General features: G+C 39.0%; 1 protein-coding gene across 1 annotated transcript in view; it reads right to left on the bottom strand.

Annotated features, from left to right (window-relative positions):
• Positions 1-2,634: 2,634 nt before the first annotated feature.
• LRIT3 (leucine rich repeat, Ig-like and transmembrane domains 3) overlaps positions 2,635-15,124 on the bottom strand; it is a 28,692-nt gene continuing 16,202 nt past the window's right edge. Inside the window, exons 3-4 of the mRNA XM_017890423.1 lie at positions 7,003-7,308; positions 2,635-5,268 (exon numbers count right to left, since the gene is read on the bottom strand). Coding sequence (XP_017745912.1) covers positions 4,127-5,268; positions 7,003-7,308 — 1,448 coding nt within the window. The 3' untranslated portion in view covers positions 2,635-4,126. The remainder of the gene's footprint in view (positions 5,269-7,002; positions 7,309-15,124) is intronic.

The raw sequence follows: 15,124 nt of genomic DNA, 5'->3' as shown, positions 1-15,124 counted from the left end.
ACTATGCACTGGAGGATGTTGTAGATGCAAAAGTGTGATCTTGGAGGTGGTCCAGTGAAGCAAGAGTTTCAGGTCTTGTCCATCCCAGATGGCTGCCCAGCACAACTGAGGTTTCCAGGAGGTGCAGGCCATAGAAACTGAGGTGGGGGTGGCCTACTAGGCAAATGCCAGGTAGCAATTAGTTGAGGTGGGTGGGCCAGTCTCCATGGCTATCCTGGGTGTTAACGGTGAAGGTATCTTCCAGCAGGTAGAGAAGTCTATGTCTGGTCCAAGAGGGCCTGATGGGGCAGGGGCCCTTGTAATCCTGATATGAGGTGCACAGGCAGTGCCTGGGCCCAAAATGTGTCTGTGAGGTGAAGGTAGAGAAGCTTTGGTGCACGAGGCAGCTCCTCATAGACCAGATAGACTCAAGTTGGGGTTAAGGGCTATGAGTGTTGCCTCTGTCCTGTGAAGACGGAAGGTGTATAAACCCACTGGAGCACACCTAAATGTCTCAATAGCTCTCTTCCTTCCTTTGTGGTAGGTACATCATCCACTTTCAGCGCTGGTTGTAAGAAGGCTCATGCTGGAGTGTGCTGCTTGCCAGGCCATAAACAGTCAATGCAACAGAGCACAGGAGTAGCTTCTGTCACGCCTGCCTGCTCTGGGCCCAGAGTCCCACCTGACTGTGCTTCCTGGATGAACTCGACAGGATCGTTAAGTAATGAAATCAATCTTCCCATCTTTGGAGATAGCTGTCAGCTGTTGTATTCTTGGCCTGTGAATTGTAGACCCTTCCTGTTCAGTACACACAGTACAGCCAGGTGGCACCTTTCCTGTTCGGCCTCCGCATCAGGTGTTTGAGTAGGCTTCGAATTTCTGCCTGTGTCAAAGGGCCTACAGTAGTACCCCCTTATCCAAGGTTTTGTTTTCCATGTTTTCAGATACCCAATTTCAACCACAGTCCGAAAATTTTTAATGGGAAATCTACAAATAAACAATTCATAAATTTTAAGTTGATCTTGGAGGTGGTCCAATCAAGCTAGAGTTTCAGGTTTTATCCGTTTCATATGGCTGCCAAGAGCAAGTAGGGCTCTGAGTGTTTCCAGGAGGTGTGGCTGTGGGTGGTCTGATGAAATCTTTTGCCATCCTGCTCCATCCCACCCAGGATGTAAGCCATCCCTTTGTCTGGAGGATCCACACCATGCACTCCCCGCCCATCAGTCACTTAGGAGGCGCCGTGGTTATCAGATGGACCGTCGTGGTATCACGGTGCTTGCATTCCAGTAACACTTATTTTACTTGACAGTGGTCCCAAAGCACAAGAATAGTGACGCAGGCAACTTGGATATGCCAAAGAGAAGCTGTCAAGTGCTTCCTTTACATGAAAAGGTGAAAGTTCCTGACCTAATAAGGTAAAAAAAAACCCTCATATGCTGAGGTTTCTAAGATTTAAGGTAAGAATGCATCTTCTATCCATAAGAATTTTCTTAGTCTGTTTTCTGTGGTCATAACAGAATGGACAGGAGTAAGGGAGAGTCACCAGAACAGGACACTGAGTAATTTATAAAGAAGAGAGTTTTACTTTGGCTCACAATTCTGGAGGCCTAGGAGTCAAAGATCTGCCCACTATATCTGACCGGCTTCCAGTGAGGCCTCTGCCATGTCACAGCATGGCAGAGAAGTGGAAAAGGAAGCGGAGTGTGCCAAAGGGAGCCAAGACAAGGAAGAACCTCACTTTGTAACAACCAACTCTGACGGTTACTAACCCAGTCCTGCTAGAGAGAGTGCTTGCTTTGGGATCTGGGATTCGTCCTTCCTCACCCTAGCTGTTTCTGGAGGTGACAGCTGCTTTCTTAACTGTGGCCAGGAGGTGACTGGCAATGCTTATGGTGCCACTGGGGGTAATCTGGCACACTCAGGATGATCACGCCGCAGCTCACAGGCCTCCAGGTCAACCAGGTGCAGAGTGGCAACTCTGAGGTGAGGGAGCCCCGTGATTTGGATGTGCTGTGCATGGGCTGCTGCCAGCAGCACCCAGTAGGCATTGTAGGGGTGGTAAAGCCCTAGGGAAGCCGCACTGTCTCACTGGGAGCATGCAGAGGAACAGAGATAGCAGCAACATGCCCGTTGGTGATTTGGTGACTTTGCTAACGGCATTAGACCAGGGGTCTATTGGAGAAGTCTCTTTCCCCGGTTGGTGGGCAACAGATAAGCTTTGTGTGGAGAAACTGTACTTGAGCCTTCTTGGTCTGTAGAGTCATGATGCCAGGATCTTTGGGGACGAGGAGCTCCTCTCCCATAGCTGAGGCTAGAGACACACCAGCTGGTGGGTGGCTCTTCAAGCCCAGGGTGTCCCCCAGCCTACAGCATTCCTACCACTCTCCTCCTAGGAGCCCACCTTCCTGTGGGACCAGAGTTGTCTTAAAAGTAATTTTGGCAAATTTTGCCTGGTGTCTACCTCCAAAACAGAGGCATAAAGTGAAGTTAGAAGGCAGCAACAGATGTGAAAATAGAACAAAAACTGCCAGACCCACTGTAGAGTGTTCCTCAGATCTCACCCAATCTCTCGATCACAGCCAGGCCCTGGCCACTCTCCCTTGATTCTCCTATAGAAATGGGTGTCATCACTAATTGACTTACTTAAATTTCATCCTCTTACAAGGAAAGCAGGAGCTGGCTGGTGTCATGGGCCGGATATAGTCAGAGGTCAGATGACCAACTGACTAGGAGGGCTTCTATTTGAGGACCATTCTCAGAGTTTGGGAGATCTTTCCCATTTCTTATACATGTATTCAGTCTGGGTCAATTACCAAGTGTTTCTTTCATAGAGCAGGTTTAATCTAGTAAGGGTAGGCTTTGTTCTAAGATTTATGAAAGTTGCATCTGTGCTGAGGTGGCCTTGTCTCCTAGAAATCCCTGGGCCAGGTTGCATCCTGCTAAGTTACATGTAATATCAGCCCTGTGAGATGCTTGAGTGGGTCTTATCACTATCACTAATCTTAAAGCCACAAGATGTCTCTTATAGTACACTACAGTTATTAAAATATTCCCTTTCTAAAAAAGCTAAATTTTATTTATGAACTCCTTTCCTATGTATTTAAGTTCCCCGATGTTTTTAACCTAGGAAAAGAGTCTAACCAAATGAATCTACTGAGGCTTCGCTTTCAAAATCCTCAAATATCCTTTGGGGTTCTAAAACAGACTTTCAAAGGGCAGTAAGTCATTTCAAAAGCTTTTTCTTTATCAACAGAATCAAAAGATAATATGGCAGAAGACAAACTGCTTGGCTCGTGATCCTTTGGCTACTTGTATATCTTCTGACAAAGCAGAAGAAAGAAGGAATGGAGGAAGGAAAGGGAGGGAAGACCAGGAAGGAAGAAAGAAGGGAGAAAATAAGAGCAAATAGCAAAATATTAAAAGACTGATTTAAAGTTATTTTTAAATATCCATATTATCTGTCAGCAGATGTGTTTCAATGCAACAGTTACCATTTTTAAAGAAATGGTCTATTTGTCATAATCCTCTTTGTATACTTACTTTTACTAATACCTATATTTCTAAAGAAAAGCAAAAATTTTTCTTACATGCAATATGAACACAACTCTATAGTATTACAATGTATAATGGTATGAAGAGACAGAGCCCTCCCTCCCCCATGAGTTAGATTTAACCTTCGTGAACGAAAAATCCTTTGTGATCCCACACTCTCCATTAGGCAATGTCAGGAAACATCCACAGAAAATGCCATAATGCACTTCGAACATGAATAAACATCAAGGCTTAGCTGGTTTTGCTAATGTTTCCTCGTTACTCAAAAAACTGTATTTTTAAATACAGAGTTAATTTGCTACTTTCACATGAACTTATTTTAAGAACTAAAACATTACCCTAAAAGTATTAATAATTTATTAAGCAACACTCTAAAAATTATTTCTGTAGACCTTTTCCACACAAGAAAAAAAATCAACGTTATTTGTCTTTTCAGTTCAGAGGTCTCATGCTATTTTTTAAACACACTTAAAAGCATTCCATTTGTGATTTTCACACACAATGTGAAAGTCTGTCCAAAAATCATCCAAACCTAGGGTCAATTATACCCTTAGATGCTAATGTTGTAGCTCACATGCACCTGAGCTGCAGAACCTTAGCAATAATGCTCTGGTCTGGAACTTTCACTTTTAAAAGTCACCTGAGATTCCACACTTGACCTCGAACAAAGCAGCAATTTTTCTGACTCATCCCTGTGCCTTCCTGTCCAGAGCTCACCTACACTTTGAGACCTGGGAAACAGAGTCTCAAATTGGATATAAGTCTCTTTTGCCAAATCATCTTCCCAAAAAGGTTCTGACTTACATTGCAGTTGGCAAACTTTGTACAACAAGAAACAAATCAATAGTAAGACAACAACACAGGCAGTACTGGTCACCACGAGAAGGAGAGACCATTGAGAATCATCTTCTTCTACTCTTTCGGTAGAAAAGGTGATGCATTGGTCTTTCTGGGGAGGCACTCCTCTTGGACAGACACAGGCCATGTATTGCCCACCAGGTTCCAAGCCATCTATGGTTACTTGGTTCTTGCTGGAGTCTGCATTCAACAGCAGCAGGTCCTTCCCACCATACTTGGAATACAGCACAGTCACTGCAGAGTTATGTGTGGTGTTGATCATATTCCACATCAATGTCACACTCTCTTTAGTCTCGCTGACCACCCTGAGGTTTTCTATTGTGGCATTTGTCTCCGTAAGCATTGTTTGATCCAACAATGCCAGCTCTTCTTTCTTTCTTGTGCTGGCTGGAGGAAGCTTACTTCCACTCTTTGCTGCCTTTAAATTTCTTTTCCCATCTGGGTGGAGCTGGAATGATTGCTTCTCAGCCATAGTGGTGGCTGAGATGCTTGTGCTCAGAGTTGTGATTGAAGAAACAGTGGAGGAGAAGAAAGGAGATAAAGAGAAGGAAGCAGTAGAGGGAGGAGACAAAGTAGAAGCAGAAAAAGAAGATGTGGGGGAGAAGGAAGAGGACCAAGGATATGATGATGTGCTAGATCCAGATGTAGATCTTCCAGATCCCGGCTGGGCATCCCACTCAGGATGATCTCCAGTTCTTTCAGAAGTGTCTGGTGGTATCAGAGTTGTGGTAATGCCAAGCACTGTCACAGTAACCACAGCTTCTGACATCCCAGCCAGATTTTTGGCCTTACACTTATAATCCCCAGCGTCTTTGGAAGAAATGCCTGTCAAGCTCATTATGGACCATCTGACTCCTTCCTCTGGAGATTCTTGTATTACTGGAAGAAAACAAATATATACTCTGTGAGGAACAGAAGGAAAATTCAAGCAACCATGCCAACTGAGGAGGAAACAACTATCCGCTCTACATGCATCTCTCACAGAAACCGAGAGGGAAATGGCACCCTGCAAGTCTCTGACAGTGGGCGATGGTTCTGCAAACTGCTTACATCAAGGTCTAGGAGCTGCCAGGTGTTGTGAGGTCTGTATAGGGAATAGTATTTTTAAAAAACAAAAGGCTGGGAATCAGGAGACTTGAGTTTTAGAAACTTTTGCCCACTAAATAGCATGTGGTTGTGAATAAGTCAATTCCTGTCTTTAGGCCTCTGTTTCTGCATTTATAAGAGGATGAGGTAAAGTAATCTCAAAGGTCCCTTTCAGTTTTAAGTCACTGTGATTCTACAGAACGTTTATCATATGACCTTACATAAGTATTTTTTATGATATGTTTTCACAGTAATAAAATGCATATATCCTTCTAGCCAGAGGTACAGCAGATCATTTTCTGGCATGGCAGAGTCATCATTTGTATTTGGAATGATTTATTTTATATTTAACTTAGATAAACTACAAATCATGGATTCTTCTGTTCGCAGAATAACATATAATTTTTTAAAAAATCAGAATTTTGCTATCCTAAACTCTGATATCTGGGTATATTTTCATTCTGTCTTGATTTCAGAAGCTTTTCAAAGAATAATAATGCGCAGAACAATATCCCAGTAACCCAAAACTTAACTCACAAGCTGAAACTGTGGACCATTGACTACCTATATATAGGAATATTAGGCCTTAACTTCTTTATTTCCACCAGGTTTCATTATTTCAACCTGAATTTTAGTTTAATTTTGAAGAGTTTTAAAAATATATCACTTTAATTGTCAGAATAACACTGTTGAAACTGGGTACAAAGCATGCATATTGTCACACTAGAATCTGAAAAGTCTATATAATCAATATTTCTAAAATTATACTTTTGATTCATAATAAGGTCTCCATGTAATTTATTATTTAAATAATTATTCAAAAATGAGAGACTTGTACAAAAGCCTCACTCCATTCGGCGTTTTTGTTGGTTTTTGTTTTGTTTTGTTTTGTTTTTTATTTTGGAGACGGAGTCTTACTCTGTCACCCAGGCTGGAGTGCAGTGGTGCAATCTTGACTCACTGCAACCTCTGTCCCCCAGGTTCAAGCGATTCTCCTGCCTCAGCCTCCTGAGTAGCTGGGATTACAGGTGCGCACTACCAAGCACAGCTACTTTTTGTATTTTTAGTAGAGATGGAGTTTCACCATGTTGGCCAGGCTGGTCACAAACTCCTGACCTCAGGTGATCTGCCCACTTCGGCCTCCCAAAGTGCTGGGATTATAGGCGTGAGCCACCGCACCCGACCAGCAAAAGGCCCTTTTTTAAAAATTGTAATAGTTGTACATTTTGAAGTGAGCTGTATCCAAGATGATGAAGCAAGATAAAGGCCTTGTCTGCCATTGATCCATTCACTGCATTGTTTCATTCTACCGAAGAAAAAGAGTTTAGATTGTCTAATTTTATCTAGGTAGTTAGATAAACTGAGGAGAATACTAACCAATAAAATGTACCTTTAAAATCCCTTGCACCCAATAATCTTGAAATATTTCATTAGTGTTAACTAGCTAATTTCAAATCACACAAAACATGATGTTAACTTCAGAGCTTAGTAATCTCCTTTGATCATGGGGCTGAATTAAGAAAATACCTGTATAATTAACTAGCGAGCTGTCAGATCTGGTCCATGTGAGCTGTGGGGTGGGGAAGCCAGTGGCATCACACCGCAGTAGAACATTACTGCCGAGAGCAGACATGATTTTGGTGGCTGAGGTCATCACTGATGGTTTCAGACAATGCTCCAATTCAGCCCGCTGAAACAAAATTCCTGTGAGGCGTTCAGGTTCACTGCAAGTCATCAGTGGATCCAGAAGCACTATAGCAGGGTCAACAACCTTTGACAACTCGATCATTTTGGAAATACGACAGTCACAGAGCCAAGGATTGTCCTGTAGACCTAAAACAGAAGGTGGGAAAGGTTGACAAAGATAATTCTGATGACTTCGGTTTATGTCCTGCCTCTTGAGAAGGTAGGGATCTACACTATCTCCCTAAAAACAGAAGTGCCTTGAGGGATGAAGCAGAGTCACCTTTATGTCAGTTTTGTTCTGCAATCCAGCAATCTCGATGAATATATCCTGTCCATTAGTTCAGATCATTAATAATCATGGCTAATACTTATTGAGCATTTACTCTGCTAGATTATCTTCTAAGCACTTACCTGTATTATCACATGTAATCCCAATAATCCTATGAGAAAAATGATATTATTATCCCTATGTTAATGATGCACCTCAGACTTTATCTATCCCTATGTTAAAGATGAGGCCTCAGAGGGGCCCAGTAACTTGGCCAAGGTCACAAAGCTAATTAGTGTCAGAGCTAAAACTTTAATCCAGGTACCATAGAATGCCACAATACAGTAATAAAGATCTTTCGAAGGTGTTATGAAAGTACTTACAGTATTGTAAGTATTATAGGGTGCTCAGAGGCACCAAATTCAGCCTGGAATAGGTTATGGTTTTATGTGATTTGAAGATGTATTGAGGTAACGCAAGCTTTGTGTGGCAAAAAATATAGAGTGAGATGCTGGCAATGGCAGGAGAGAAGCCTAAAAAAGTTGGTGGAAGCAAGAATGTGGCTTGGCATGAATGTCATATGTGGTGACCATGAAGGTGACTTGCTCAATACTCCTTCAAGAGAGAATCAGCTGCAAGCAACGCGGTTAGCGGACAGCTTCCGGTTGCAAGCATCTTCAGGATGTCTCACTTTCAGAATTGTTAGCAGAAGCCTTTGGGCCTTCAAGGAGGCTATCAGTGAGAGCTTGAAGAAAAGTGAGAAAAATGTTGCTGGAAACTAGGGGAAAGAGGATCTTTGCTATGGAGTAGCAAAAAGTTTAGCAGCACTGTCACCTGTGGTCCACATGGAAAGTCAAAAACATATGCAATGCAATGTGGTCTACCTAAGGATATTTCCACAAAGACTGTTCAAACTACTCCCTGGTGTGTTTCAGGTAATAAAGTATAAAGGAGAGGCAACAGTTAAAGAAGAACTGTTAAATATAAAGGAACCAAAACTTGCTGAGTTCAATTAAAAAACTGTTTCTTATTCTCAGTCTCTCCAAAATTCTCGAATTAAGATAGAACTTCAGAGCAAACATCAAATCCAGGTGGGACTATAAAATTTTGTGCTAAAATCTCAGAAGGATCTAAAATGGAGCTTTAGAGCATTCTGTCAGGCGAAAGTCTCTCTAGGATCTTAGGAGTGATGTTCCATAACAGCCTCATATAAAGCCCAAGATAGAAAAAAATTTATCACAGAAATTTGTGGTTATAGCTTTTTGCTAATGGTGTAGATTATAAATTGAGAAGAAAAGACAGAACTGCAATTTTACAAATTCAAACCATGGTGGAAATGTAACTGCTAGTTCATAAATTCTAGATTTTATTATACTTTTAAAATTATAATAGCAAGTCATGACTGGCTCATATTTTTCTGCCAGTATTGGTAAAAGTTTACTTTTTCATCTCCTGTTTTAGAAGTATGCTTTTCTTCCATGGGTGAATAACTTTAAACTTTTCCTCTTATATTTAATGTTGTTAATCTATACCTAGTTATTGAACCAATATTAATTTGAATTCTATTGTCTTAACTGTTGGCTCTTTCATCCAATATGTGATAAGCAGACTTTCTGGCTTATTTTATATTGCTATGACTACGTGTGGCTCTGGAACTTAATGTCTGGGCTGAAATCTCGGTTCTATCAAGCTTCACTCCCACGAGTAGATATCTATAATAACAACCTCTCTCAGCCTCATCTATAGAATGTAGTAGTTCTTTCATAGAGTTGCATGAATTTTTAATTACGTAATTCATGGAAATTACCTTGAACAATGGTTTATTCACAGTAGAATCTCTGTGACCTTTAAACTTTCTTGCTGAATATAGTACTTAAAATCTTTTGTAAAATATAGTCATTTCAATCTCTGAATAAGTAACAAATTCCATACACATAAAACATATTCCCTATACTAGAGTCCATATTTTCTTGATCTTAACAAAAGAAACCAAATGTAATACAATCTGTACGTCTACTAAGAAAGAATTCAAAACAAGTACATAAGTAATGGTGGAGATATGATCTGATAGATACCGAAACACCTATAATAATGCAGTCAGTTCATAGACATTCAAAAACCCACTTCACCACCAGATACCACATTAGATATTCAGTCATTATTGTTCATATTAGTTGACCTGATATGTGAAGGCCAGATTTAAATATATGAAAGAGAAATTTTAAAAGTAACAGGAAATGACATTCTCACCAACTTTACTGTGCCTAGGTTCCTGATGAGGCTCAACCATTAATTAATTCTGTGACCTGGATGATGCAACCTTGCTGAGCCTCAGTTTTCTCTTCAGCAAAATGGGAGAGTTGACTAGATAAATGCTAGAGCTTTTTATACCCGTAATGTTCTATCTGCCTATAAAATAAAAATAATGATCATACACTAAAAGAAACCATAGATGGAACAACAAACTAACACTAAAATCGATCATCACTCAGTAAAAAGCAGAAGAATATGATAGAATGCCTAATTTGTAACATTTTTATCTCTATTGATTGAGGTGCTAAAGATAATCTGTGGATCTAGACTCTCCTAATAGTGCTTATTTTTAAACGTTAAATCTTTCAAGTTTGTGACTTTTCTATGTCTACACTGATACACAGTTCAAATGTGAATATCATACAAAGTGAAGCTAGTTTATCAACTGTGACTATAAGACAGACTAAAAGTAGTCAATTCTCCTTTTATAAACAATATAACTGGTTTTACTTATTAAAATTGAGAGGAGGGGGAATCACTAACCTCTTCCAAAGACTGAAATCCCTTCAGTAGTTTATTTTACTTTGTACATGTACTTTTTACATTAACCAGTTTTGCTTATATACATGTAAATGTTATTATAAAGAACTAAATTTGGATTAGATTGTTTGACTGTGACCCACACGATTTAACAATTTAATCAGGTCAGTTTGTGTGTAACGTGCCAATAACATCTACAAAACCTTATAAAAGATTAAAAATGTTGTTATCAATTGGTATTGTCAGAATTGTGAGCTGTAGTTTGCAAGAAATCAATGAAATAATATATGGCTTGCCTCTCACAAGTAATAAAATCTCAAAATGAGGATCCAATCATGTGTCTGCTCCCTGAGCGAGAGATAAAACCAGCGAAGAGAAGAGCATAGGACGCACCCTGGCAAGTGTCCTCTAGGGCAAAGGGATGTTATCATAGTGCCTAAGAGGAGGAGAGGGGATATTTTAAGTTAGATAAAAACAATCAAAAAATTTAGAAAGGAACATGTAAACACCCACCTTAATATAGTAAGAATTCATAAATAGAATGATACTAAAACACTTATATTGAAATAAAAGGTTACTTATATTTTATATCTATAGATTTGTGTCAATATTCTATATATAAAAGCTATGCTCAACATAGCTATCCTATTTGATTTTAAGATAAATTTCTAAATCTCCCAGCACATCAAATTTATTCAGTCATATAATATGTATAGACTATTTCATACTTTGAAAACACTTCAACTTATGCCAGATTTTTTTTCTTTATATAATACTAGCAATGCAAGTTACAAGTTGCTGATTGCTTCCTATGTGGCAAAGGCTGTGCTTGTCCAAAACTGCAGAGGCCCTGAGATTTGACCCTACTTTAGGGTGACCAACCTATTCCAGTTTGCCAGCAGTTCATTTCAGTTTGCCCAGGACTTTCTTGCTTTTAGCACTGAAAGGTCCACATCCTGGGAAACTCCTCAGATATGGGCAAGTTTGCCTGCCATCATTTTATGGATGTTGGTAGAAGACAAGACTCCAGCTCAGGGCTGAAGGAGTTCATTGCTCACAGCACTGAAGGGAGACATCTTTATTATACTGGGCAGTAAGCATACTTACCCTTTGCTCTGGAAGGAGATATATTTGAACCTCCAAAGCTGTTCTCTTGAAAACAGCTTGAAAAGGTAATGCAGAATAAAAGGTAATCTTTGAAAAGGTAGTGCAGGATAAAAGGTAATCAATGTCTGCCTCTGCTCACAAGACACGCAGAGATTCAGGAGATCAAAGAACAACAGCACTAAGCGTCTGAAGGATGGTCTGACTCAATCCTCACAAAAGCATGGGATAGGTAGTACTATTATCATCCCCATTTTAAAGATGAGAAAACCAAGGTTCAGGAAGCTTAAGGAATATGCCCAAGGTTACACAGTTGGACAGCCAGGATGTGAACTTCAGCATCCTGATCTTGAACCACCATGGTGGTTAAAGCTCTTAACCACCCACCACAGTGGTTAAAGCTCTTAACCACCATGTTATGCCTTATACCATACCTCTGGAATCTGGTATTATTCTTCCAATTTTACACCAAAGGAAACCAAAGCACAAAGATATTACTACCTTGACTTTGTAAATGGCTTAGAATCCTACATCCCAGATTTTTTTTAGCATCATAATCTAACACCCTTTCTATCATTACTCATCTCTTTGCCATCTAAAAACATTTAGAGTCACAGTGGCAGTCATAAGTGCTATTATTTACAAATTTAAAAATGTCCAGGCACAATGGCTCACACCTGTAATCCCAACACTTTGTGAGGCTAGGTGGGAAGATTGATTGAGGTCAGGAGTTCAAGGCCAGCTTGTGCAACATGGCGAGATACTGTCTCTACAAAAAATACAAAAATTAGCCAGGTATGGTGGTGGCACTTGCCTGTTGTCCCAGCTACCCAGGAGGCTGAATTGGGAGGATCAACCGAGCCCTGGAGGTTGAGGCTGCAGTAAGCTGTGATTATGCCACTACACTCCAGCCTGGGTGACAAAGTGAGATACTCTTTCAAAATAAAATAAACTAAAAATTTTAAAATGTTAAAGCAGCACTATCTGGAGTATAAATGTTTGCATAGGGAAAGATTCAAGAGCTATAATGTTAACAATTTATTTCATGCTTTGAAATTATTAAAAAATGTATTAATGGTGAAAGAAAATTCTTTAAAAAACTAATTTAACTGGTTATATATAAAAGTTATGTAAATATTTTTAAATCCCTCAAAAATAAAATGCCTATTTACTCCAGCTTGAAACATCTAAGGTCAAAGGTACAAATTTTAAAACCTGAATAAAAATCGTGATCCAAGAACTGAATACATTTAAGTGTTTTTTTCTTCTGAGGACAAAGGTAAGAGAACTCTCTCAAGTTAAACTGTTACTTGTACTGCATTCCTTCAAGGCAACACATCAACTAAAATTACACTAATTTGCATTAATTAGTTTACTTTATATAACTATTCTTGGATGAGCCAAGTGAACTTTATCCTTTCTAAAAGAATAATATTTATATGCATCAGAATAGTTGGACTAAATGTGCTATTTTGTGTGAAAAGTGAGCAATAAATTTTTGTACAAAAGTTATTCTGAGGACTATAAGCCCTTGAAGACAAAGACTATGCCTACTCAGCTTTGTGGAGACAATAGTGTTTAACAATTCAGTGAGGAAAGGAACGTCTTTTTAATGAATGGTGCTGGAACAAGTGGACACGTATTCGCACCTCAACCCCTACTTTACACAATACTCAAAAACTATTTTGAGATAGATAATAGCTATAAGCTTAAGAGCTAAGAAAATACAGCTAAAAATTGAGTATAAAGGCTAAAACAATAAGAAAATATCATATCTGTGATTTTGCGGTAGGCAAATATTTTTTAGATGATACACAGAAAGCACTAACTATAAAAGAAAAAAACTAATGAATCAAATGTCATCAAAATATAAACCTTTTTTACCAAAGACACCAGGAAAAAATGAATAGGCAAGTCAGCCTTGGAGAAAATATTCACAATGCATATAACAGACAAAAGACTTATATTCAATAAAGAAAAGACAAATAACCCTTAAAAACTAAGCAAAAGATAGTTCATAAAGGAAGATATACAGTGACCCATAAGCAAATGAAAATCTGGCCAACGCCATTAATAATTAGGGAAACAGAAATTAAGAATCACATTGTGATACTGCTTCCTGATGAAAAAGACCAACATCATCAACTAGTTGGCGAGGATACGGAACAACCAGACTATCATGCAGTGCTAGTGGGAATGTATAATGTTATACAGCCTCTTTGGAAAATGGGCAGTTTCCTTAAAAGTTATACATATAGCCATTATTTTTTTCCTTTTTTTTCTACCCAGGATGGGGTGCAGTGACGTGATCTCAATTCACTGCAACATTCGCCTCCCAGGTTTTTCCTACCTCAGCCTCCTGAGTAGCTGGGACTATAGGCAGGCACCACAACACCTGACTAATTTTTGTATTTTTTAGTAGAGACAGGGTTTCGCCACATTGGCCAGGCTGGTCTCAAACTCCTGACCTCAACTGATCTGCCTGCCTTGGCCTCCCAAAGGGCTGGGATTACAGGCGTGAGCCACTGCGCCCAGTCATATAGCCATTCTATAATCCAGCAATTTCAATCCTAGGAATTTATCCAAGAGAAATGAAAACATGTGCCACAAAAAGCTTTGTACAAGAATGTTAATTGCAGCTTAATTTATTATTGCCCCAAACTCAAAACAGCCCATGTGTCCAACATCAGGAGAAAGGATAAACAATTACTTCATTCATACAACTGAATATAATTTTGCAATAACGAACCACCAACACATGCAACAGCATGGATGATTTTCAAAAACATAATGCTGAGTGAAAGAAGCGTGGCACAAAGGTGTATCTTATATGATTCCATTTACATAACATTCTAGAGCAGACACAACCTATAGTGATGAAAATTCAAATAGGTGAGGCAAGATTGACTGGAAAGAAACACAGAACTTTCTGGAGTAATGGAAATATTCTGTATCTTGATAATGGTGTAAGTTACATAAGGGTATACATTTATCAGAATTTAACAAACTGTAGACTTACAATCCTGCATTTCACCTATGCAAAGTATACCTTAATGTCTCCATTAAAAACAAGGTTTTAAAAAGTAAAGAGTGATGCTTTGGAGATTAACTGTAAATTTGAAACTTGATTCTGTCTTCTTACTAGCTATAGAAAGAAGGTGAGGATTAGAGCACCCAGCAAGACATAAGTCTTACCTATGCAGATTTGTTTCCTCAAATCAAAAAAAGGGTGGGGCACATCTACAGAGATTGATAAGTGTTTTTTGAACGAAATTAACATCATTTTAGAAAAGTCTGGAAATACTAGGGCTGCCATCACCCTTCAGGCAATCTCCATTTCAAATAGGAAAAGAGCCCATGTTTACAATTCAGCAAATTTAGGTACAAGTAAAACAACACCCAAAAAAAAAAGCATTTCATGTTTTATCCTACCACAGGCCTTTTTCTCTAAGACAAACAGCGTCAGGACTTACAGAATATGCCTGTGTAAATATTTACTTAATCTTGAGAAAGAGGCCATGGAAATTTACCTGCATTACAAATCAAAACCTAGTTTTATAGTTAATTCCAATGTTTATTTGCGGGGCAATAGTTTAAGTTTTCATGGATACAATAAAGGACAATTTTACTAAGTTGATATTTTTACTCCTGTAGAAGAGAAAGAGTAATTGAAAAACCTCACCTTAATTTTTTTATTACATAAATATATGGATCTAAAGTGATCAATAAAGTAATGCATATATGAAGAAAGGAACTCTGTTATTATTATATACTTTGCATTACAAAGAAGGGAAGACG

This window comes from Rhinopithecus bieti, unplaced genomic scaffold, assembly GCF_001698545.2.
Source record: "Rhinopithecus bieti isolate Rb0 unplaced genomic scaffold, ASM169854v2 scaffold_19840, whole genome shotgun sequence".
Classification (NCBI taxonomy): domain Eukaryota; kingdom Metazoa; phylum Chordata; class Mammalia; order Primates; family Cercopithecidae; genus Rhinopithecus; species Rhinopithecus bieti.
The sequence above is the reverse complement of the archived record's forward strand: the minus strand, read 5'-3'. Positions and strand labels throughout refer to the sequence as shown.